Source organism: Ictidomys tridecemlineatus, chromosome 5 (assembly GCF_052094955.1).
Source record: "Ictidomys tridecemlineatus isolate mIctTri1 chromosome 5, mIctTri1.hap1, whole genome shotgun sequence".
Taxonomy (NCBI): Eukaryota; Metazoa; Chordata; class Mammalia; order Rodentia; family Sciuridae; genus Ictidomys; species Ictidomys tridecemlineatus.
Genome location: NC_135481.1, coordinates 5338644 through 5364246, shown reverse-complemented (window position 1 = coordinate 5364246; position 25603 = coordinate 5338644). Strand labels below are relative to the sequence as shown.

Below are 25603 nucleotides of genomic sequence, written 5' to 3'. Positions count from 1 at the left end.
TGGAGAACTGTGAGTAGAAAGACCCTCAAAAAACAATTTTTTCCTATGGTGGTTTCCATATTTATCTAGAAGCCAACCTCTTTTAAGCATGAAATAATACATTTTTAAAAAAAGGTTGAACAGATGAAGATAGTAGTTAACAATACAATTTCTCAGTTTAAAATTATTTGCTATTTTACTTACATGTTCTATTCACTCACTAAGAATGGTTTAATGTTTAAATCTATAAATTTAAATGATCACATTAACAGAATAAAATGAGAGGAAGCCACTGTGATTGTCTTAATAGATTCAAATATAAAGTATTTAATAGGTTTAAACACCCATTCATGATTAACAAAATTTCTTGATAAATCTAGAAAGGAAATTCTCTAATAGTTTCTACATAAAACCAACCAAAGAAAAACCACTCAGGGGCTGGAACTGTGGCTCAGTGGTAGAGCGCTCACCTAGCACATGCGAGACGCTGGGTTTGATCCTTAGCACCACATAAAAATAAAAATAAAAAATAAAACAAAGGTATTGTGTCCAACTACAACTTTAAAAAAAAAAAAAAAAAACAACTTCTCAGAACCAAAAAGAAAAGTCCTTTCCTTTTAAAGCCAAAAACGGACTATGGGTGTAGCTAAAGTTAACATGCTTGAGGCCCTGGGTTCTATCCCTAGTACTGGGAGAAAATTATATTTTTCTTTCAGAAACAAATGAAGGCTGCCCCTCTCGTGGCTTATATTTAATTTTGTGTTGGAGAGCCCAACCAATGGAACAAGACAAATAGTCAAAAGAAGAAAGGAAGCACTCATCATTTGCCTGTTACATGATTGGGGTGTGTTTTTGTTTTTGTGGTACTGGGGATTGACCCTATGAACACTGCCACTGAGCTACTCCTCAATCCTTATTAATTTATTGGTTGGTTAGTTGGTTGGTTGATTTAAATTTTGAGACAGGGTCTCTCTAAGTTGCCCAGGCTGGCCTTGAATTTGGCAATCCTCCAGCTTCAGTCTCCTGTGTAGCAAGGATTGCAGGTGTGTGCTGCTGCACCCAACTACATAATTGTTTTTATAGAAAATACAAATCTGGAAATAGATTACTAGAAATAATACTGTCTAGTTATCTAAATATAACATTAATTTTTAAAGAAATATTTTTTAGTTGTATGTGGACACAATATCTTTCCTTTTTATGTGGTGCTGAGGATCAAATGCAGTGCCTCACGCGTGGTAGGCAAGCTCTCTAACCTCTGAGCCACAAGCCCAGCCCAAATACAACATTAATTTTTAGAAGTCACTTGGTTTCTTTATACTTATTAGAAAAACAGAAATACCATTTACTAATAACATCAGTGTAGTACCAATTACCTTGGACATTGACTGTATGCTGATCTAAATGATTCTAAAACATTGAGAAAAATAAAATCTCAATAAATCCACATGTTCATGGATAGAAAGGCAATAAAAAGATGTCAGTCATTCCAAACACACCCATAAATTCAAAGTAATTCCCATTAAAATTCAACCAAATTTTAAGATTTTGGGGGAAAAGTACACTGGGGATTTAACCCAAGGACACTTTACAACTGAGCTATATCCCTAGTCCTTTTTCATTTTGAAATCGGGTCTTGCTAAATTGCTGAGGCTGGCTTCAGACTTACCATCCTCTGTCCTCTACCTCCTGGGTCACTGGGATTACAGGTATTCTCAATTGTGCCTAGCCCCACCAGATTGTATCATGAAACTTATTTAAGTGATTCTGAAGTAAGGTAAAAGAATAAATTGGGGGCTGGGGCTCATTGGTAGAGCACTCGCCTGGCACACATGAGGCACTGGGTTTGATCCTCAGCACCACATAAAAATAAAAGGAATTGTGACAACCTACAACTAAAAAAAATACATTTTTTTTAAAAAGTACAATAGACCTAAAAAAAAAAAAAGAATAAATGGTTAGGGTATTTCAAAAAAGCAGGGAGGTTAAGACTTGGCCTGCCAAATGTCAGGACTCACTGTGAAACCATATTAATTAAAACAGCAGTTACTAGTAAAGAGACATAGTCTGGTATTTTCTAGTATTGGAAGGTTTCCATGTGACCTTTGTATTGCTTACATTGATGAAAAGTGGTTCAGTCCTTCAGAAAGCTTGGCATTATCTTTTAAAGTTGGCTTTTAGCACATCCTATAATTCAGAAACTTCATTATATACCCAAGAATAACTTGCACATAGATTAAACAGGAGACATGAACTGGGAAGAATTCTCATAACAACATGTACAAAAACAGAAACCCAGAAATTACCCAAGCCCTCAATGAGGAAGAGCTGAACGAATAAAATGTGACAGTTATTCAATAGACTATCACATAGCACCAAAAACTAATGATCCATACTGACACAAAAGATATAATGACACAACAAAACAAAAATATGGTAAACAAAAGCAAAAATGAAGTGTCTTAAAAATACAGTAAGGTTGGGTGCAGTAGAACACACCTGTAATTCCAGCAGCTCAGGAGGCTGAGGTAGGAGGATTGTGAGTTCAAAGCCAGCCTCAGCAACAGCGAGGCACTAAGCAACTCAGGATCTGGGAGACCCTATCTCTAAATAAAATATTTTTTAAAAGGCTGGGGATAGGGCTTGGCTAGCTTCGCTTAGCATAATCTGCTCTAATGCCATCCATTTCCCTCCAAATTCTATGATTTTGTCATTTCTTAATGCAGAGTAATACTCCATTGTGTATAAATGCCACATTTTTTTTATCCATTCGTCTATTGAAGGGCATCTAGGTTGGTTCCACAGTCTTCCTATTGTGAATTGTGCTGCTATGAACATCGATGTAGCAGTGTAAAAAACAAATGCCAAATGTCTTCTTTGATATAAGGAGAGTAATTAAGAACAGACTAGGGAAGAAGAGCACAAGAAGAAGACCATCATTAAACAGGGTTGAGAGGTGGGAGGGAAAGGGAGAGAGAAGGGAAATAGCATGGAAATGGAACGAGACCCTCAGGTTTATACAAAATTACATACAAGAGGAAGTGAGGGGAAAGGGAAAAATAATACAAGGGGGAGGAATGAATTGCAGTAGTGGGGGTAGAGAGAGAAGAGGGGAGGGGAGGGGAGGGGAGGGGGGATAGTAGAGGATAGGAAAGGCAGCAGAATACAACAGACACTAGGATGGCAATATGTAAAGCAATGGAAGTGAAACTGATGTGATTCTGCAAGCTGTATAAGGGGCAATATGGGAGTGCATAACCCACTTGAATCAAAATGTGAAATATGATATATCAAGAACTATGTAATGGAGGGGTAAGACAAGATAATACAAATGGAAGAAATGATTTACAGTAGAAGGGGTAGAGAGAAAAGGGGAGGGGAGGGGAGGGGAGGGGAGGGGGGATAGTAGAGAATAGGACTGACAGCAGAATACATCAGACACTAGAAAGGCAATATGTCAATCAATGGAAGGGTAACTGATGTGATACAGCAATCTGTATACGGGGTAAAGTTGGGAGTTCATAACCCGCTTGAATCAAACTGTGAAATATGATGTATTAAGAACTGTGTAAGGTTTTGAACGACCAACAATAAAAAAATTTAAAAAAAAAAAAAAAAGGCTGGGGATATGGCTCAATGGTTGAGTGCCCCTGAGTTTAATCCTAAAAAAAAGTATAAGAATTAACAATCAACGGACAAAATATTCCCTTATAAAAAGGTTGGAGGTAGGGCTGGGGATATAACCCAGTTGGCAGAGTCCTGGCCTCTCATGCACAAGGCCCCTGTTCAAACCAAAAGAAAAATGTTGGAAGTATAACTCAGTGATAAAAGTACCACCACCACCAAAAGAAAAACGTTGTAAGTATAATTCAATGATAAAGTACATAGCACGTGTGTGGTCCTTGGTTCAATCCCCAACACCCCACAGGAAAAGTTCAAGTAACAGATGAAATTTATATCAAAAGAAGAGGTAGTGGTGAAAACTGTCAATATCTTCAGGTAGAAGGCTAGCAAATGGGAACTTTATGGGGACGATAGCTTCACTATACTCAGACGACTAACAGCCGGCACTCTGCAGAGAATGTCATGAACCAAGGATTATGATTAATCCATTTTCTACCTTAAGTCCAAAGTATTAAAAAGTTAATTATAAAGCTGATTTGATGACCACATTTGAAATTGGAGTTTATGCATGAAACTGCTGTAGAATCAGCCTCAATATTCAATTTGTTTTTCTTTTTTTGTCACAAAAATCCATTCACAGTCTGCAGGCTTCACATTCTCTCATACTTTGTTCTTCATATATTCATTTTTCTGGAATTTCTGTGTCCAAGTCTAGCACAAAAATGTCTTTCCCCTAACATGAACTGCATAGTGCAATCTTGAAATTATTCCTTTATTCCAAGCATATGATACGAAAGCCATTTTTTTCCTGACGTGGAGATAGTTTATACGTATCTGATAGTGGCTAAACTACCCTTTTTTTAAGTCTGTAAGAAACATCCAAACAGATACGCTAGAGAATTTGGTATTTGTTGTAGCATCTTTTCAGAGACTGGCTTCCTATTTTTTTTTGTCCCTTCTTATTAATATGTAAGCATCAAGATTAATTCAGAAGGCCAGTAGAATGGAAAGTTAGTTAGGAATATGGAGATGAGATGGATAAAATCTAACAAAAGACTTTTAGCAACATCAGGAAATCTTTTGGCATCCCAAAAGACCACTAATATAATATTAAAAAGTGACTACCAGAAAAGAAAAAGGGGCCATTACTGCTGATCCCAGGGACATTAAAAGATAGTAAAGAAATATTATGAGCAAATCTACCCACAGATTTGATAAGTTAGATAAAATGGATCAATTCCTTTGAAAGGCAAAATTACCAAAAGTAGTACAAAGAGAAATTATCTTTGCAGGCTTGTGTCTATGAATCACACGGAGTATGGTGGCACATGCCTAGAATTCCAGAGACTCGGTAGGCTGAGGCAGGAGGATGACAAATTCCAAGGCCTAACTTGGCAAGACCCTGTCTTGAAGTTTTAAAAAGGGTTGGAGTTGTGTGACTCAGTAGTAAAGCACCCCAAGGTTTGATCCCAGCACCCCACCCACAAAAAACGAAGAAAAAAGAAATTCAATCAATGGATTACATTCCAGAAAAAAAGAAAGGCCTTGGTGAATTCTACCAAACACTTCAGATAGAAATTATACTAATTTTTCTACATTCTCTTCCAGAAGGTAGAAGCAGAGAAAATACTTCTTAAATTGTTTGGTGAAGCCAGCATCATCCCAATACTAAAACGAGTCAAAGACATTACAAGATAATAAATCTGTGATGAGGAAACTACATAGTCTCTCCCTCTGAGACTGAGAACAAGGCAAATATGTCCCCTCTCACCAGTCCTATTCCTCATTGTACTAAAATTCTCAGCTAATAAGGAAAGAAAAGCTGAACAGACTGGTGAGAAAGAAAAAAGCTGTCTTCATTTGCAAATGGCATATTGTCTATACAGAAAAATGTGAAAGAATCAATATAAAAACTGAAATTAATAGGCAATTATAGGGGCTGGGATTGTGGCTCAGTGGCAGGGCACTTGCCCTGCACATGTGAGGCACTGGATTCGATTCTCAGCACCACATAAAAATAAACAAATATGTACAACTCAAAAAATATATATATATTTTTTTAGAGTCAAAAAATATTTTTTAAAAATAAGTAATTTAGTAAGATTATAAAATAGTCTATTCCATAAGCAATGAAGTAAAACTATTTACATAGCATTTACATTGTATTAGGTAGTATAAATAATCCAGAGATGACTTAAAGTGCACAGGAGGCCAGGTGCAATGGTGCACGCCTGAAATCCCAGAGATTGAGGAGGCTGAGGCAGGAGGAATTCAGGTTTGAGGCCAGCCTCAGCAACTTAAAAAGGCTCTAAGCAAGACCCTGTCTCAAAATTTTGAAAGGGCTGGAGTAATAAAGCACCTCTGGTTTCAATCCCCCAGTACCAAAATAATGTAAATACGCTACATGCAAATGTTACACCTTTTTAAATAAAGGACTTAGGCATTCTCCAATTTGGGTATGCAAAGGGGGTCCTGGAACAATCCCTTGCAGATAACAAGTATGTTAAAGATCAAACAATTTCATGATGTAAAAATCTTCTCTCTCAAAGCTCTGAGCTCAATAAAGTTTATTGTACACATTTTGAAATGGACATCCCGTGTTTGATATATATACTGTACTTTTTTTTTTTTCAGTTCAAACCCAGGGCCTTTCATATACAGGCAAATGCTCTACCACTGAACCATGCCCCACACCCACCATACATTTCAGCATCAGAGGATATAGATCATGCAAACATGCATGGTATTTTGTTCTCAAAGGAGCTGAAAATTTAGAGAACCTTGGAACTGAACTTAAGTAATTCAAGGACAAATGAACATTGTAGGGTGGGGGAAGGAAAATGGATGGAGTGCTAGAAAAAGAGGCCCCTCCAATGCCCAGGCTGTGTCCACACACTGCTTATCTGAATGGCAACTGCCAGCTTCTTTGGCGCCCTTGCATCAGTGTCCTGAATCCAGAAAACCCTTTCCCAGAGCTCTTGTAAAGGAGCAAGAATGCACTTGTGTACATGAAGCTGGCTGCAGTATGCTGTGTTTTTTCATCAGAGGGAGGCACCCAACATGGTGCTGCAGAAGCTCAAACCAGCCCTTTATGGTGGAGGTACTCAAACTCAATTCCAATCCTGAAAATGTTCATACCCTTCAACCCAAGATTCTACCCTTAGACAACAATCTAGGAAAAAGGAGACATCCTAGGCACTCAGATCTTTATTGCACCATTATTATTAACCATTTAAAACATTGAAACTTTCTCAATGAAATAATAAGAGAATAATGTAGAAAAGAATTGAAAAACTGAATCTAAATAAAGTTTACAAAGGTGGAAACATCATGTGCATACAAATAGTATGACTGTAGGTTGGTGAAATTATGGGCAATGTTTTTTTCTTTAAATTTTTTTTTTAATTCTTGTAAAGTACATGCCCAATATACCCCCTCCCACAAAGAGGAAAGAAGAAAAGAAAATAGAGTGTACTTGCAAGTTACTTCAAATGTGTTTTCCAAACAGTGAACATCTTTGGCATTTTCTGATACTATATATAATTAGCAGGTTGGCAAGTCTTATTTTAAAACTACAAAATCATACTCCCCCTTCAACCATCTCATCCCTACATCTCTTCCTCCACATACATCTATCCCACCCTCTTCCCCAAAAAAAGGTTTTTGGTTTTCTCCTTCCATGGCTTTTATTTAGGACTCCATTAATTTGTGTGCATCCAATGGAAGTTCCTGGTCCAATTCCTGAAAAAGGAATTGAAGATGCCGAATTACCACTGTATTCCCAGAGTCTGACATTTAATAAGAGTGCATTGGCTATTGCTTTGTTTTCCTTTAGTCAACTGTTTTATATCAATTACTTAAATATTTAAAGCCTCTCTTAGAGGAGTGCCCCTGTAGTCCCAGCTACTTAGGAGGCCATAGTGGGAGGATCACATGAGTCCAAGAATTCAAGACCAGCCTAGCTACCACATCAAGACTCCCATCTCAATAAAATAAAAATTAAAAATGAATTATGGAACAACTATTCTGTACCAAGTGTTTTACTGGGTATTGATAAAACTGCACACAGAATAAGAAAAAATTCCTACCTTTAATGGGAGTCAGTAGGGCCAGTACAGAATATGTAAATAATTATCTGTCTTGCAGACCAAAAGTAGCTAGAACAGGGAGTGGTGTACATGCCTGTAATCCCATCAACTCTGGAGCCTGAGGCAGGAGGATCACAAGTTCAGTTCAAGGTCAGCCTCAGGAATTTAGCAACATCCTCAAAAACTGTATCAAAATAAAAATTAAAAAAATAAAAAGATCTGGAGATGTAGCCCAGTGATAAAGTGTCCCTGGATTTAATCTCCAGTACAAAAAAAAAAAAAAAAACTAGAATTCAGTAGGTACAAAGTATTGCCTGGAATGCCTTTTTAAAAATATTTATTTATTTATTTACTTATTCTAATTAGGCATATATGACAGCAGAATGTATTTTGATTCATTGTGCACAATTACAGCCCAATTTTTCATTTCTCTGGTTGTGCACAATGTAGCGATGTAGCACCACATGTGCAATCGTACATGTAGCTAATCATACAAGTCCATCTCATTCCACCATCTTTCCTGCCCCTACTTCCTCACCCCACCCCACCCTCCACTCTGCCCAGTCACAGTTTCTCCATTTTTCCCCTGTCCTCCCCCCATTTTGGATCAGCATTCACTTATCAGAGAGAACATTTGGTCTTTGGTTTTGGGGAATTGTCTTACTTTGCTTAGCATAATATTCTCTAACTCCATCCATTTACCTGCAAATGCCATAATTTTATTCTCTTTTAATGCTGAGTAATATTCCATTGTGTATATATACCACAGTTTCTTTATCCATTGATCTATTGAAGGGCATCTAGGTTGCTTCCACAGTTTAGCTATTGTGAATTGAGCTGCTATGAACATTGATGTCGCTGTGTCCCTATAGTATGCTGATTTTAAGTCCTTTGGGTATAGACCAAGGAGTGGAATAGCTGGGTCAAATGGTGGTTCCATTCCAAGTTTTCTAAGGAATCTCCATACTGCTCTCCAGATTGGTTGCCCAATTTGCAGTTCCACCAGCAATGTAAGAGTGTGCCTTTCTCCCACATCCTCACCAACATTTATTGTTTTGTATTCTTGATAACTGCCTTCTGACTGGCATGAGATGAAATCTTAGAGCAGTTTTGACTTGCATTCCTCTAGTAACTAGAGATGTTGAACATTTTTTCATATATTTGTTGAGCAAATATATATCCTCTTCAGAGAAGTGTCTGTTCAGCTCCTTAATCCATTTATTGATTGGGTTGTTTGTGGGTGTTTTGTGTGTGTGTGTGTGTGTGTGTGTGTGTGTATGTGTGTGTGTGTTAAGTTTTTGAGTTCTTTATATATCCTTGAGATTAGTATCTATCTGATGTGAGTGTGGCAAAAATTTGTTCCCCAAATGTAGGCTCTGTCTTCACCTCATTGATTATTTCTTTTGCTGAGAAGAAGCTTTTGAATCCATCCCATTTATTGATTCTTAATTTTATTTCTTGTGCTTTAGGAGTCTTGTTAAGGAAGTCAGGGCCTGATCCAATGTGATGAAGATTTGGACCTACTTTTACCTCTATTATGTGCAGGGTCTCTTGTCTAATTCTTAGGTCTTTGATTCACTTTGAGTTGAGTTTTTTGCATGGTGCGAGACAGGGGTTTAATTTCATTTTGCTGCATATGAATTTCCAGTTTTCCCAGCACCATTTGTTGAAAAGGCTATCTTTTCTCCAATGTATGTTTTTGGGACCTTTGTCTAGTATGAGATAGCTGTATTCATGTGGGTTTATCTCTGTGTTCCAAACTCATTCTATGAAACTAGTCTCATCCTGATACCAAAACCAGGCAGAAAGAAAATTTCAGACCAATATCCCTGATGAACATAGATATAAAAATTCTCAATAAAATTCTGGCAAATCACATACAAAAACAATAAAAAAAATAGTGCACCATGATCAAGTGGGGTTCAGTCCAGGGATACAAGTTTGGTTAATGTACAGATATCAATAAATATAATTCATCACATCTACAGATTTAAAGATAAGAATCAGGGGCGGGGATTGTGGCTAGGTGGTAGAGCATGAGCCTTGCACTTTTGATCCTCAGCACCACATTAAAAATAAATAAAGGTATTGTGTCCATCTACAACTAAAAAAAATTAAAAGTATATATATAAAAGAATCATATGATTACATCAACTGATGCACAGAAAGCATTTGACAAAATACAGCACCCTTTCATGTTCACAACACTAGAAAAACTAGGGATCATAGGAACATACCTCAACATTGTAAAAAATAAGTAAAAGTAAAATAAGTAAAAGTAATCTATGCTAACCTCAAGGCCAAAATCATTCTAAATGGAGAAAAACTGGAAGCATACCCTCTAAAAACTAGAACAATGCAGGGATGCCCTCTTTCACCACTTCTATATAACATAGTTCTTGAAACTCTAGCCAGAGCATTAGACAGACAAAAGAAATTAAAGGGATATGAATAGGAAAAGAAGAACTCAAACTATCATTACTTGCCGAAAACATGATTCTATACTTAGAGGATCTGAAAAATTCCATCAGAAGATTTCTAGAATTAATAAATGAATTCAGCAAAGGAGCAGGATGTAAAATCAATACCCATAAATCAAATGCATTTCTATACATTAGTGATGAATCTCTGAAAGAGAGATTAGGAAAATTGCCCCATTCACAATAGCCTCAAAAAACAAAAACAAACCACAACAATAACAACAAAGAAAAAAACTTGGGAATCAATTTAACAAGAGGTGAAAGACCTCTACAATGAAAACTACAGAACACTAAAGAAAGAAATTAAAGAAAACCTCAGAAGATGGAAAGATCTCCCATGCTCCTGGATAGGCAGAATTAATATTGTCAAAATGGCCATACTACCCAAAGCACTATACAGATTCACTGCAATTCCAATTAAAATCCCAATGTTATTCTTTATAGATATAGAAAAAGCAATCATGAAATTCATCTGGAAAAATAGGAGTCCCAGAATAGCCAAAGCAATCCTTAGCAAGAAGAGTGAAACAGGAGGCATCACAATACCAGACATTAAACTATACTACAAAGCTATGGTAACAAAAATGGCATGGTATTGGCACCAAAATAGATATGTAGACCAATGGTACAGAATGGAATTCATTTTAATAAGGTGAAGAGTTGGGACATTCCCCTATTCCTTTTTTTCTACCAGAAAACATAGGGAACCTATCAGAGCAAGCCAGACCACCTACCACTGCCAGAGACTGCCCTTCATTCCTTCTCCCAAGGGCAGTCCTAAAAACACTGAAGTTCACTCATGGCAGAGCCATTTAGTGCTGGAGGTTAGAACCAAAGTGCTGTACCCATATTAAGCTCATCCCTGGGTGATCACTGGTAAGGCTTCAGTGGAGGGGCACGGGAATCATCTCGGAGCCTAGGAAGGGGTCTCACAGCTATCCCTATGGGCAATATTCCCTTAGCTCAAGCCCTCTTAGCCCACATTATCCTGTGACAACCTTAAAGAATATATTGCTACTCCTTCCAGACTCTCCTCCTTTAAAACCAAACTGCAGAGCAGCCTCTCTAACCTAGCAGTCTTTGTGTCACTTCTCAAGAGAACTTCCCAGAACCCTTGCTCAGGCTGCCTTCAGCTTTTAATTTTGCTAGAATCTGCCAGCATCCAGGTCTTTTAGAAGTGTGCCTGAAACATTCACATAAATACCACATTTTCAGGCATGTCCCCAGTGTCCTCACTTGAACATTGTCACAAAATGTTCTAGTACATGAGTGATTAGGCAACCCCTTGAACCCACACTAAGAGCCTGCCTTTCCCTTCTCTCTTCCCCCTTCTTTTTTTTTCCCTTCAATCCTTTCCTTCTACTTCTCTTTCTCTTCCTCTATGTCCTCATTTACACGAATCATTTACAATCCTAATACATTACTCAAATTATATGTTATTTGGTTTATATTTCACTTGTGATCTGCAAGTGATGACAGAGGAAGGAAAAGCGGGAGGAACTGCTTGGGGACTTGGGATCTGCTATTGACAAATGTGTGCTTTGAGAAAGAATAACTTAAAGTGATTTAGAGAGGAGGTCAGTGGGTGAGAAGAGAAATGGGGCAAGATACTGCAGGCAAAGGAGTAGCAATATATTCTTTATTTCAAGGTTGTCTATCACTATTATTCATTTTTTAAATGTTTAGGAAGGGGAAAGGTTACTTTTACAAGTCCTAGGATGATACTGCAACTTTTAAAAATATTCTTTAAAACTACCTTCCAGGGCTGGGGTTGTGGCTCAGTGGTAGAGTATTTGCCTCACATGTGTGAGGCACTGGGTTCATTTCTCAGCATTGTATATAAATGAATAAAATAAAGATCCATCAACAACGAAAAAAATATATTAAAAAAACTACCTTCTAGGATTTGGGTTTAAAATGCCAAATTTTTTATTTTATTTTTATTTTTAGTCATTCTGCTTATTATGTCCAGTAATTCATTAACTTTTGACTGTAATGTTATGGGAACATCCAAAATAAATTAATTGAAAGTGTTTTAAATATAGGCTTATGTCTTGATAAACTATTGTGCAACTTATACCACTTGTAATTTTAAACTTGTTTTTAAAGAATGGTTTTGTTAAATTTCTAAGAAATTGACATTTATATTTTAAACTTGTTTTCCATAGTGATGACCCCTTTACCTTAATAGTTTTCTTTTTGATTGCCTTCTTCGTGAAGAAAAGCAAAACCCAGAAATAAAGGAATAGCTGACTTTCTGGCTGGATATTCCTGGTAAAACAAACAAAAAACATTGATCACTAACTGTGCCAGGCGTTATTTAACCATTACAGTAATAGTGGAGTAGATATTACTTTACCCCTATTTGAGAGATTAGAGAACTTGACCTAATGTCAATGCCTAATTAACTCTAGTCAAAGTGGATCTCCAACCGGTTAATCTGAGTCCGTTTATCTAAAATATCTGCATTGGAAAGAAGACTAAGGTCTAAGCTTTTCTTCCCTAATTTCTTTCCTCCTCTTTCATTTTATTTTTTTCCCCTTTTCTCTCTTTAAACACACGATATAGTCTTTGTTTGCCAGGCACTATTCTAACATTGTCACCTAATTCTTATATCAACTGTGTGAAGTAGTATTATCATCAACATACATTGTACAGAGAAGCTGAGACAGAGACAAGGCAACTTCATATTAACACTAGAATGTGAAATAAATAGGTGAGTTATATTTCCTAGACTGTTAACTCTCATCAGCTTCCAAACAGGCGCGACTGCCCCTTCACCAATACACCATTGGAAATGTCACAGCAGAGGGATTAGCGTGGTTTATGCAGGCGGAAAGTACGCAACTGGAAGCTTCTTCCAAAGCCGGAGGCAGTCTCTGGGGAAAAAGGGTCTTGTTTCCAGGGAGAGAACAAGAGCTCTGTTGAGCCGAAGAGCAGGCGGCAGGGGGGAAAGGGGGGAGGCAGGAGTCACCCAGGGCAGAGGCCTTAATGCCAAGCTGGGTTTCTCCTCAGTAGAACCCAGGGCTCGAGCGGCCAATTCGAACAAGGTCTACCGAAGGTGGTAGAGTCACCGAGGGCGTGCTACTGACAGCGGAAGGAGTGGGGACCAGGGAGCGATTGTGACGTTGCGCGGGTGGGGCGGGGCTTCTGGAGGGCGGGGCTACTTTGCGGAAGGGGCGGGGCCTTGAGAAAGCGTGGAGGTGGGGCATGCGAAGGGGCGAGACTCCTGGCGGGCAGGGCTGCTTGAGAAGGGGCGGGACGGGGCGGAGATGGGGCTTGCGGAGGGGGAAGGGCCCTAGGAGGGGAGGACCAATAGGAGGGCAAGACACTCGGGGGCGGGGCCGGGGCGAAGTCGGGGCGGGGCCGAGTCACCGTGTGGGTGTAGGGAGGTCCGGGACCCGGGGCCGGAGTCTACAGGGGGCGTGGCCTGGCCTAACCCCTGCAGCTCAGTCCAGTCACTCTCCTCTTACTCAGCCCACTGCTTGCTCCCCTACCTGGTGCTCATCAGCATGTCTTTCATCCCAGTGGCGGAGGATTGTGACTTCCCCATCCATAACCTGCCCTATGGCGTCTTCTCCACTCAAGACAACGTGAGCTGCTGCTCTTCGACTCCGGGCGCGGGGAGGGCGTGGAGTGGAGGGGAGCGGGGGCGACTAGAAGGCATGGGTCATTTTTTCTTGAAAAGCGGTCCATGGAGAGTCCTGTGGGATCAAATCCCGCCTGGCTCAGCACATTGTTTAACCTCTCAGCCTGTTTCTGCAGGGTTGTGTGGCATTAAATGCAAAATGAAATAGAATTTGCAACTCTCCCTCCCAGACAAGTCAGCAAGTACGATTATTGTTGCGAGAAGAGGAAGCACACAATCCTGTTGCCCAATACAGAATTGCTGGCGTGTTTTCTTACCCCCAAAGAAGCCAGCTTACAGCTGATCATTCATGTCTCTAGTTAACTTCTAACCCCAGAACCCGAAAAGTATCAGTTAACCCCCACCTTTGTGTGTGTGTATGTGTGTGTGTGTGTGTGTGTGTGTGTGTGTACTGGGGATTGAACCCAAGGGCGCTTTACCACTGAACTATATCGCCAGCCCTTTTTAATTCTGAGACAGGGTCTTGCCAAGTTGCTGAGACTGGCCTCAAACTCGTGATCCTCATGTCTCTGTCTCAGGTAGTTGCTGCTCCCCACCACCTGTGCTTGGCTAACCCCAGCATTTTTAGCAGTTGAAAGAGATGCATGTGTTTCCTGGCCTAGAGCTGTGTAATCTAAGAGGTCAAGTCTCTGCATCCATTTGGAATTCTCTCAGCTATTATGGGCTCCCTGGCTTCCCTTGCTAATTAGAAGCCCTTTGAGTGGGTGGGGGAAACGAACCTTGACTTGTAAATGTAGTGTGGTTAGAAATAAATCTTTGAAAACTGGACGTTTATCAGCAAATATACAAGAGGATCTCCTGGTGCAAAAAGCAGATTCCCTTGCTTGGATTTATGAGTAGATTTTTGTTCTTAGGTCCCTGATCCTACTCCTTATTCGGTTCTGGGAGCCGTAGAACCCCCAAATCTGCTTGCACCTAACAGTATTTAGGAAATGTTTGCTAAATGGAGCCCTGGCTGTTGGCCCCTTCCTGGAAACTGGGTTCCCTTCCTCCATGGCTGCTCATTGACTCCAAGTACCTGTCCTTTTGGGGTCCTGCCTGCAGTGAATGACTTAATCTAGAGGAGGTGACTTGTGGTTTTAAAACTGACAGATCTCATTGGATGTTACAAGGATACAAAAAGTGCCCTGAAGAGACACACAGATGAGACATGTTAAAGCTTAACCTGTGTTAGCCAACCAGTGTCTCTGATGGCAGTACCCTCCCTCTGCCCTCCTCTAACATTTGCCCTTAGCAAATAAGTCCTCACCTTTCCTGAGGGCACAAATCCCTTAAACCAGAACATTTCTGAGATGCTAGCACCCACTAGTAGGGAGCTCTGATTTGCTTTCCTAGGAGCTATCTGGAATTAATGCCTTTTGGTATGTGACTAGGGACCTTCAGACCTCATGCCCTGCAATTGCTAGAATGTTCAAGGCAGCCTCTAAGGATTTCTGGGAGAGAGCACCCCTTTCCACTGACCTCTGATAAAGAGTGCTGTGACAGAGAATTGGCCCATTTGACCTTCCAGAAGCTCAGGGCCTCCAAGCTTATATAGACCTTATCTAACTGTGTCACTTAAGTGATTGGAAACCCCATTTGTGGTGGCTGCCTCTCTAGGGTGCCCTGGTGGTCAAGGCAATAACCTCCTTTCCCCTAAGTCCACAGCTAGTCCTTAATTTGAATGGAACAATAATGAATTAATCTAGTTATCATTTTATTTTATTCAACCATTGCTTAGGAACCCCTAATTTGGGTCCAGATGCTATGCTGGGAGTTGGGGATCAAAGATATAGGAGACACCTTCCCTCCAATGTCTGATTGCTCATGGAATACTAGTGAACACATAATGATGTTCTCTGTGAAAGCAGTTTCAGGGGCCTCTGAGAAATGGGCCAGCAGGAGTCTGGAGGTTGATTTGCTTAGTGCCTTGGTAAAGTCCCTGATTTGGCCCTGCCTCTATTTCCTGGATTCTGTTCTTTTCAGCCTTAATGGCTACCTTTCAGTCTTTGAGACACACTGAGAGTTTCCTGCCTCAGGGCCTTAGCACTTGTTATTTCTCCTACCCAGACTACCCTTCCTTCTAGTCTGTATATCCTTATTTCTTCTCATTCTTCAGGAGTCAGCTTAAATGTTAGCCCCTCAGAAAATTGTCCCTAAGCATCCTGTGAATGAGCCCTTCCATGGTTGGTATCTCCTACCACACCCTGTGTTGCCCTTTACTTCTGGAGGGCAAGAACCAAGTTGCTCCTCCCTCTCTCTCTCTCTCTCTCTCTCTCTCTCTCTCTCTCTCTCTGGTGATTTTGCAGCATTCCTGTAGTACTAGTGCCAAAGAAATGCTTCATAAATGTTTGTGCTATGAATAGTGTCTACTCATGTCTATTCTTATGTTAAGAGATTGACAGATACTAATTGAATTCTCACAACAAACCCCCATTATTTCCCCCCATTTTACAGATGAAGAAACTAAGGCTCAGAGAAGCTAAGAATCATGCTTCGGATCTCATAGCCAGTAGAGGCAGATTTGGGATTGGCCTTCACATCTGTCAACCTCCCAATTTCATAGTTTCTCTTCCAATGATGCAAGTCAGGGGGGATGTCTTTTCCTAGTTTATTTGCCTCAAGTTGAAGGGGAAACTGAGGCTCAGAGCACCAGGGACTGACTTTTCCAGGGTGAATGGGATAGTAAGTGATGGAACAGGCCAGGAGCCCTTCTAGTTTGACACTGAAGAAAATAATTCTAAAGGTTAAAAGTATATGGATCCACTCTATCAAACTGGTTTTCTGGGTCCTCAGGTCACACTTTGGAACACAAGGGCAATAACTTGCCATCTGAAGCTTCTAGGTTTTCTTCACAGTTTCCAAAACTAACAACCCAGTTTTCTATTAGATCTTAGAGGTTGCTTAATACCTTCTTACCTTAAGCTAGATGTGAGGGTAAAGATCAGAAGTGGCTCTAGGATCTGCCTTGCACATTGGCTGAATGTATGGCCACTTGGATCTAGGTAGCTCAGCTCTGTGTCCTTCACAGCAGTTGCCATATTCCAGAGGGTGAGACTAAGGCCCAGAGAGTTAGCAGAGCTGAGAATGAGTAACCAGGCTCTCCAGGCAGCCTCCTCCAGGGCAGATGTGCTTGTGAACTCTGGGCCAGGGGAGGGCATGGCTCTGGTGTACCCTGATCCCAGGGGCTAGCGAGTATTCTCTCAGTCAACCAAAATGAGCAGCCGATGGAGATGAGGCCAGCCAGGAATCCCACTTCTCAGCTCTCTAGAACTAAAAAGGCAAAGGGAATGGTTTAGGAGATCTGGAAGCTGGCTGAGGATAGATAGAGCCCTATCGGGTAGAGTCTGTAAGCAGGTTCTCCATTCCTAGTTGACTAGCAAAGTTCAGGATTGTGGGGTCAAAAACCAGGTTTTGCCAAATATTTGAAGCATCTCATTGGTCAGAGCTGATGCTGAGATTTTATGGTGCAGAAAAGAATGCCCCTGACGTGGTATGCACAATGTGGCTTTGTGCAGCTTCCCACGACCTGAGCTCTCCTCTATTTGAGCCCCAGCAGAGCTTGTTATTCTGTGCCATCTGGCTTTCAGCACTGTGCGTGGAACACTCACTGCTCTGCTGCACAAATGAATTGCCCTGAGTAAAGGCCTGGTCAAAGCAAAAAAGAATCCAGCTGCCTGGTAAGGTAGTGCGCTCCTCACCACTGAAGGCATTTAAGAAATGTCTGGGGAACTTTTCAGGGGAAGTTCCTGAGACTGGAAAAGGGGCTTGGACCAGGCTGCCTGTTCTCACTCTACTCCAAGGGGTAAGATTTACTTGATTTGATTCCCCATTGAGGGAACATAGATTTTGGTTTATTTTGTTTTTGGTACTAGGGGTGCCTAAGCACTGAGCCACATCCCCAGTCGTTTTTATTTTTTATTTTGAGACAGGGTCTTGCTAAGTTGCTTAGGGCCTTGCTAAGTTGCTGAGTCTGGCTTTGAACTTGTGATCCTCCTGCCTCAGCATCCTAATCCACTAGGATTATAGGCATGCACTACCAAACCTGGCAAGGGAACACAGATTCTTTTTCTTTCTTGTCCCAGAAACAGAGAAGGGAGCTGGGATAGGATACTGAGGATCCAGTCCCTCAGTTTCCTCACCATAAGGGCAATCTAAAAGGGGGACCCACAGGCTTTTGACTAAATGAGCTCAGCCTACCAGAAGCTTTTGCCAGTACTGACTATGCCATCTTCCTCCCAGCCAAGGCAACGGATAGGAGTGGCCATTGGCAACCAGATCCTGGACCTCAGTGTCATTAAGCACCTCTTCACTGGGCCTGTCCTCTCCAAACACCAGGATGTCTTCGATGAGGTAAGACACTGTGACAGCTTGTCCCTGATCTCAGAAGTACTGCAAATAAACTAAATACTTTGCCTCCACTTTTGACAGAGGTGGTGCCTTCACAGGCCTCAGGTTTTACATGGATAAAGCCGGGGTTATTCTGAGACACAACACCTGGCAGGTAGTAGCCTTGGGCTACCCCAGGATGGCTTTTCACCTCAAGGAGGGTTCCTAAGTGAAAAGACTATTGGCGTCTCTGCAGCCTGGGTCTTTCCCAGTGGCCTTTGAGATGAGGCTCTTCTGTAACTCTGGCTCCTTTCCTCATCAAGCTGTCCTATCGGGACAGGCAGACCACTGAGGGAAGGAGCCACGAGCCCTGGCCTCCAGGTCTACAACACAGCCTGGCAGGAGTCAATCTGATGTCCTTGTGGGATGAATATGAATCTCCTTGTCAGAGGTCAAGTCCTTTGATATCCATCTCTGTGATATCGCATGAGTAGGAAGGGGAGTGGGGTCTATCTGTTGAGCTCCTTTTTCTTGCCGGGAGCTTTACACACTCCTGTCCTTCAGTCCTCCCAACCATCTTCTGGCACAGGAATCAGAATCAGCACTAGATGGATGGAAACACCTGGAATGAGGCATAATTCTCCCAGGATCTGTGGCTGGTAGTATTAGAACTGGGACTGCCTTCTGACCCTTAACATCCACAGGTGCTGTCTCTACCATGCCTCATTGGCTAAGAAATCCCTTCTTGGCTTTTCAGGAGCCTTGGGGAGAGGATTTACGTTGTTCCATGCATCTGTACACTGGAGGAATGGAGTCCCCTGTAGCTATAGACCAGGCTGGGCTTAACAGGCTAGTTTCCGGAGAGCAGCTCATGGGCTTTGACAGTTGTGTACACATCCATGAGGGGATGAAGCAGTATCAAGAAAGGTGATGGCTTTCTCCAGCTTGATACATAAGTGACAAAATCAAAAGTAAAAATCCTGAGCATTTGAGTGAACAGAGAGGAGTCAGGGCCCTGGCAAGGTGGCTGATCTCTCCTGGGCAAGAATGCTTTCCCATGCATGAACTCCTTTCTCCCTCTTTTGGTCCTAGCCAACTCTCAACAGCTTCATGGGTTTGGGCCAGGCTGCCTGGAAGGAGGCAAGAGCATTCTTGCAGAACTTGCTGTCCGCCAGCCAAGCTAGGCTCAGAGATGACATGGAGCTTCGGAAGCGGTGAGGAACATATGGACATTGGTGGGAAGGTGGGACACCGCAGGGGAGACAAGGACTGGGGGATAAGCAGCGTCACGGAGTCATGACACGGCTGCCTTTGCCCTTTTGAGTCAAGCTGGTCTCCATGCAGCCCCTGTTGGACTGCATATTTGTGGGAGGGTTCTAGTATCTGGATGGGAGCTGCCAGGTCAGGCCCAGAGGCCCTCTCCCTTCCTCTTTGGTATCAGCTATGTCCTTGTCTGGTCTCTAGAACAGAAGTTCCTACCTCCGTATTCCTATTTTCTAGAGTACAATATAGGATAAGACATTTTGACTCCAGTGCCTCCTTCATGGTGGGGCCTAGTCCAGCCTAGAGGCACCCACTGGAGATGGTGATCAAGATTTGGGGGATGGGCTAAGCCTGCAAGCGGGCAACCAGATCAGGGGCCCCACTTTACTGTTTGCTTGACCTTGAAGCCCTGTTTCTGTGTTTTAGTGCATTCACCTCCCAGGCTTCTGCTACGATGTACCTTCCAGCCACCATAGGTGAGTACTGTCTCCACTCAGGCAATGTGAGCAGTTTAATGAGCTGAGAGGGCTGGCCAGGTGCCTTTGTCCCCTATCTGGGTTGAGGAGGATCTGGAGTAAGTTACCCACTCCAACACTGACCAGTCTCACAACTCAAGCCAGCATTGGCTCAGGCTGTCTCAAAGCTTGTACTCTCCTAGGCGAGTTGCAGGCTGCTCAAGTTCATGACTAACCACATGGCTCCCTGTGCAGCAGATTGTTCTTTCTTCCCAGAGAGCTGTGGGGAGTGTGCTCTGAGCTGTTAAGGGTGAGTAGTTTTGAGGAAGGCGGCCAGAGGGCTGTGCAGGACACACTTGTGTACTTGGTAGGCTGTCTGGTTGGACTTTGAATCAAAAAGTTGGAGTGACTTAGCCTGAAGCAAGGAGAAGCAGATTAGCCTGTGGCCAGAGGCACAAGGGCTTCATTCTTGTCTATCAGCCCTGGGGGAGGCCACAGCTATTGGGTTTGCCTGGGCACCAGTGTGCTAAGAGGCTGGCTGGCCCTGCCCTCCAGAGGACAGGACTCTCTAGGCCAGCTCTTCAGTTGACTAAAGTCCTTTGTGCTGGAGGCTTGGCAAATGCTGGGTGGAGAGTGGGGTGGGCCTGGCATGTCACTTGCTTTCCCCTCATGCACTCAGGGCAGCGTTCTTTTTGACAAACTAGTTGTCTTTCAGGGATTCCTTATCATTCTGGTTGATTGATGGTCCCATTCCTTGTTTATTTTGTCACGGACTTATTCTTTTGATAAACATCCCAGCTCCTGTTTCTGTGCTTTGGTACTAAAGGTGGGAAAGAGCAGTCAAGACTCAGTCTGTTCACCCCTTGCTCAATCTGCCTTTAGGTTTTGCTTTCTTCCTTCATCGTTCCCCATTTATTTCCATGTGTAGTCTGGACTGATGGATTGGGGTTCTCATTGTGGGTTTTTGTTTGTTTGTTTGTTTTTGTTTTTTAATAGGAGATTTAGGAAGATAAACAAGCAAACCTTCCCAACTAGATTTTCCTGAAGATTTCAGTAATTCATTCCCCGAATGAGAGAGGATGCTTACAAGCCACTTTGTTTTGTTTGGTTTTTGGTTTTTTTGGTACCATGGGTTGAACCCAGAGATGCTTAAGCACTGAGCTACATTCCCAGCACTTTTTATTTTTTCTTTTTTTTTTTTTTTAATTTTTTATTTTTTTTTATTGGTTGTTCACAACATTACAAAGCTCTTGACATATCATATTTCATACATTAGATTGAAGTGGGTTATTTTTTCTTTTGAGACAGGATCTTGCTAAGTTGCTAAAGGCCTCACTAAGTTGCTGAGACTGGTCTCAGACTTTCAAGCCTCCTGTCTCAACCTCCTGAGTGGCTGGGATTATAGGTGTGTGCTCCTACGTTTAGCACAAACCACCCTGTTGAGTTCATCGGAATCAGCAGGCACTGACTGAACACCTTCAGTGAACAAAAATCTTATTCTTAAGACTGAGGGAGGGGCTGGGGATGTGGCTCAAGTGGTAGCACGCTCGCCTGGCGCGTGTGCAGCCCGGGTTCGATCCTCAGCACCACATACAAACAAAGATGTTGTGTCCGCCAAAAACTAATCAATAAATAAATATTAAAATTCAAAAAAAAAAAAGACTGAGGGAGAGTGAAACAAAATAAAATCTGAGCTGGGCTCCCTGAAATGGCCACAGTCTAGCAAAGATATGCACATATGTAACTGGTGCATCAATTGGAAAGGAAGCCTGCCCCAAGATGGCTCGGGTGACAGGATTTAGAAGAGGTAAGGATCCTGCTAGACAGAGTGGGGAACTTCACACAAGGGTGGCCTCAATTAGTTGCTAGGATTTGACCACACAGAGACTAGAGAGGTGGCTCCAGAGGGTAGGTTCAACTTAGGCATAGGGCAACCAGGGCTGTTCCCTGTATGGAGTCACAAGCAGTTTTGTGTGCGTAGCTGAGAAGGAGATTTGAACTCCTTCTCAGAACTCTGAGAAGGAGATTTAGCATCAGCCACTTCGTATTCAAATTCCACTGTGTTTCAAAATGATTTGGCTCCTTATTTCTTATTTTCCTCCTAGTTGTGGGGCACGGGAGTGGGGTCTAAAAATGAATCTTAGTGAGGCTACTTTGTGCTGCATTTGGTGCTACTGCAGCCAGAAGAGTTTGAGCTTTGGGATGTGCATACTTGTGTGGGCATGCTTACAGCCCTCATCCTGGGAACTGAATGTCCTCCATCATCAGGGTCACTGATGGCCTGCCTTGGGTCTTTCTTCTACAGGTGACTACACTGACTTCTATTCCTCTCGGCAGCACGCTACCAACATTGGAATCATGTTCAGAGGCAAGGAGAATGCACTGATGCCCAATTGGTATGTCCTGGACCAGATGCTTGGATAAGTTCAAAGTCTGTCCATTTCCAACAGTTTGTTTGTTCCAGGCCCTCCTAGGTCAAAGCAAACTGGGGATGTAAACCAAAAATGATGAAGATGTTGCAATTTGTGCAAACAATGGCCTCAGCCTCTAGTCCTTTCAGCATGAACTGTGGACCTGCTGTGGGACTATGGGGTGGTCCTTTAAACTCCTATTCTCTAAAGAACAGAGATTAGAATTACATTCCCTGAATCTCTGGGTCCTTCTAGGTTCTTTCATTTGTAAGCTATTATCGTTCTAATGGCATATCTTAAATCCTTGCATTCTCTATATTTTCATGTTCTGATGAATGAGAATCCTTACGTGTTCAAAAATTTGATCCTCTAGTAGTTCTTTAGGGGCATTCAGGCCGTGACTATTTTTTCTTTTTTTTAGTTGTAGGTGGACACAATAACTTCATTTTGTTTATTTATTTTTATGTTGTGCTGAGGATCGAATCCAGTGCCTGACAGGTGCGAGGCAAGCACTCTACCACTGAGCCACAACCCTCCCCCCTCAGGCCATGACTATTAACCCCATTTTCCACAAGAGAAAACATCCTCAGAGAAATATTCACTTACCTGTGGATAAACAGGAGACTTGCTCTGCCCTGGGAGAGCCAATGCCCAAGCCGAGAATCCAAGCCTCAATCCTGGCCACTTGTTCTGTGTTATCCTCTGGATGTTGACAGTCAGAACTGAAGAGGACAGAACATGGCAGCAGGCATACTCCCAGAGAGGCCATGCCAAGGGGAAGGACCTGTTAGACCAAGCTAAAGCTTGAAGAGGGGAAAAGAGAATAGGATAATACCCAAAAAGTCAGCAGCAAGGACAGAGGTGCAGAGCAAGACATGGGTAAGCCCGGAACTAGAGCCCAGGCTCTCAGCTCCCACTGAGATGGGCAGATATTAGAGACTCTGGCCTTGTGCAGGCTCTGGGCTGCCTTTGTCCCCACCAATCAGAACCTGTCTATTCATAACATCCTTGGAGGTGATGACCCAGTGAACTGTCCAACTCCGAAGGAGCTAGCTGTCACCAGGGTGCCAGGACTCCAGCAGGCAAAGGCCAGGGGTGGCAGGAAGTGAATGGGTCGGAATCTGTTTGGAACTAAGTGGAGAAGTCTCAGCCATTCACAGCCCATTTCCTTCTGCAGAGTAAAAGCAAAGAGGTTGTCTCTAGTGATGTTTATGACAAGGTGACCTGTGGCTGTGCTTTTTTTACTTTTTGTACATATTCTTTATTGTAAAGGTAGAACAGATTGAATATCCCTTATCTAGAATGCTTGAGACTGGACGTGTTTTGAATTTCAGATTTTGGAATATTAGCTTATACATAATGAGAAAACTTGAGATAGAACACAAATCTAAGCACAGAATTCATATGTGTCCTATATACCTTATAAACATAGTCTGAAGGTAATTTTATACTATATATTAAAATTTTGTACTATACATAAATATATATATATGTATAATTGTTTATATTTATATATATTATATAATATCCTTTAAAATTTTGTACAATACAATATGTATATATATATAATTGTTTATATTTACATATAATATGTATAATGCCATATATTATACATAATATATTACATATATAAGATGTTATAAATAATATATAACATGGGCTGGGATTGTGGCTCAGCAGTAGAACGCTCGCCTAGCACGGGCGGGACCCGGATTCAGTCCTCAGCACCACATAAAAATAAAGGCATTGTGTTGTGTCCATCTACACCTAAAAAAAATAAATACTTTAAAAAATAATAATAATATATAACATATTATATTATAGCATTATATTATATAATAATTAAAATTAATAACACAATACATTATAATATTAATAATCAATAATATAATACATTATGATTAATAATAATTAATTATTTAAATTAACATGAAATTTTATTCTATAATACATTATAATACTTAATATATTATAATGATTAATATAATAATGTATAATTATACAATATGATATTATGTATTATATAATTATATAATGTTAATTATAATATATGATTATATACAACATATAATTATAAATTTTATATGTAAAAATATGCATTTATATATATGTGTGTGTGTGTGTGTGTGTGTGTGTGTGTGTGTGTGTGTGTTGCTAGGGATTGAATCCAGGGCCTTGTGCATGCAAAGCAAGCACTCTACCAACTAAGCTATATTCCCAGCCCTCTATAATTTTTTTATATTTATGTATATGTATAATTTTTTTGGCAGTGTTAAGGATTGAACCAGGACCTTAAGTATGCTAGGCAAGGGCTCTACCATTAAGCTATACCCCTAGGCCTATACAATATTTTCAAAAATTTTGTTCCTAAAAGAGTTTCATCAGGCACATTGGTGCATGCCTGTAATTCCAGCAGCTCATGAGGCTGAGGCAGGAGGATCATGAGTTTAAAGCCAGCCTCAGCAGTAGACAAGGCTCTAAGTAACTCAGTGAGACCTTGTCTCTAAATAAAATACAAAAAAGGGCTAGGGATGTGGCTCACTGGTTAAGTGCCCCTGAGTTCAATGCCTGGTACACTCACAAAAAAAAAAAAAAAAAGTTTCATGCTATGGAATTTTCCACATGTGGTGTTATTGGTTTTTAAGAGTTCTTAATTGTAGAGCATTTCAGAATTTTAGTTATTGAATTAGGGATGTTCAACTATATGCTTATTATGATTAACCCAAACACTACAGAAAATACATAAAGCAAAACATTTATAATTTAAAATGTGTACACCCTTTCACCCACAATTGTGCATCTATCCTACAGACTTAAATGCACTAGTGTGATTATATTCAAGAGCAAGAATGTTTCCTAGCAGTGTTTCTAGTCCTCAAAGCTAGAAGCAATCTCAATGTTTATTGGTAGAAGAATAGTTGAAAAACTACTCTCTTCCCTTATGAAGTTCTTTGTAGCTGTTGAATTATTTAAATAGAGACGTGAATGATATACATTAAAATTTCATTTAATGAAATTAAATTTAATAAAAGAAAATTTTAGAATATTACATAAAGTGTGCTCTCATTTTGATAAAAAGGCAACAACGTATATGCACATATACACTCTTTTAGTTTCCTGTAGCTGTTATAAACAAACCTGATGACGTAGACCAACAAGTATACAGTCTACGTAGTTCTAAAATGAGTCTCACTTGAGCCAACATTAAGATGTCAGCAGGGCTGGTTCCTTCTGGAAGCTCCAGGGAGAGCCTGTTTCCTTTTCAGTTTAGGCCACCTCTTCCTTGCCTTATGACCCCTTCCCTTTCTCCTCTCATATTTATTCTCATAGTTCCTACATCCTCCTT

The 25603-nt window shown here is 41.1% G+C and overlaps 1 protein-coding gene and 1 long non-coding RNA gene across 2 annotated transcripts in view; one reads left to right on the top strand and one right to left on the bottom strand.

Moving 5' to 3' along the window:
- Window positions 1-6795: 6795 nt before the first annotated feature.
- On the bottom strand, window positions 6796-13292 carry LOC106144915 (uncharacterized). Its single transcript, XR_013438665.1, has 4 exons — window positions 13020-13292; window positions 12355-12442; window positions 7692-7875; window positions 6796-7344 (listed from the first exon to the last, which is right to left on the bottom strand). It is a non-coding gene; the product is annotated as an uncharacterized LOC106144915 (long non-coding RNA).
- Window positions 13293-13594: 302 nt separating this feature from the next.
- Window positions 13595-25603, top strand: part of Fah (fumarylacetoacetate hydrolase) — a 34329-nt gene continuing 22320 nt past the window's right edge. The window contains exons 1-5 of the mRNA XM_005316883.5: window positions 13595-13764; window positions 18042-18152; window positions 19221-19342; window positions 19818-19867; window positions 22152-22242. Coding sequence (XP_005316940.1) covers window positions 13684-13764; window positions 18042-18152; window positions 19221-19342; window positions 19818-19867; window positions 22152-22242 — 455 coding nt within the window. The 5' untranslated portion in view covers window positions 13595-13683. The remainder of the gene's footprint in view (window positions 13765-18041; window positions 18153-19220; window positions 19343-19817; window positions 19868-22151; window positions 22243-25603) is intronic.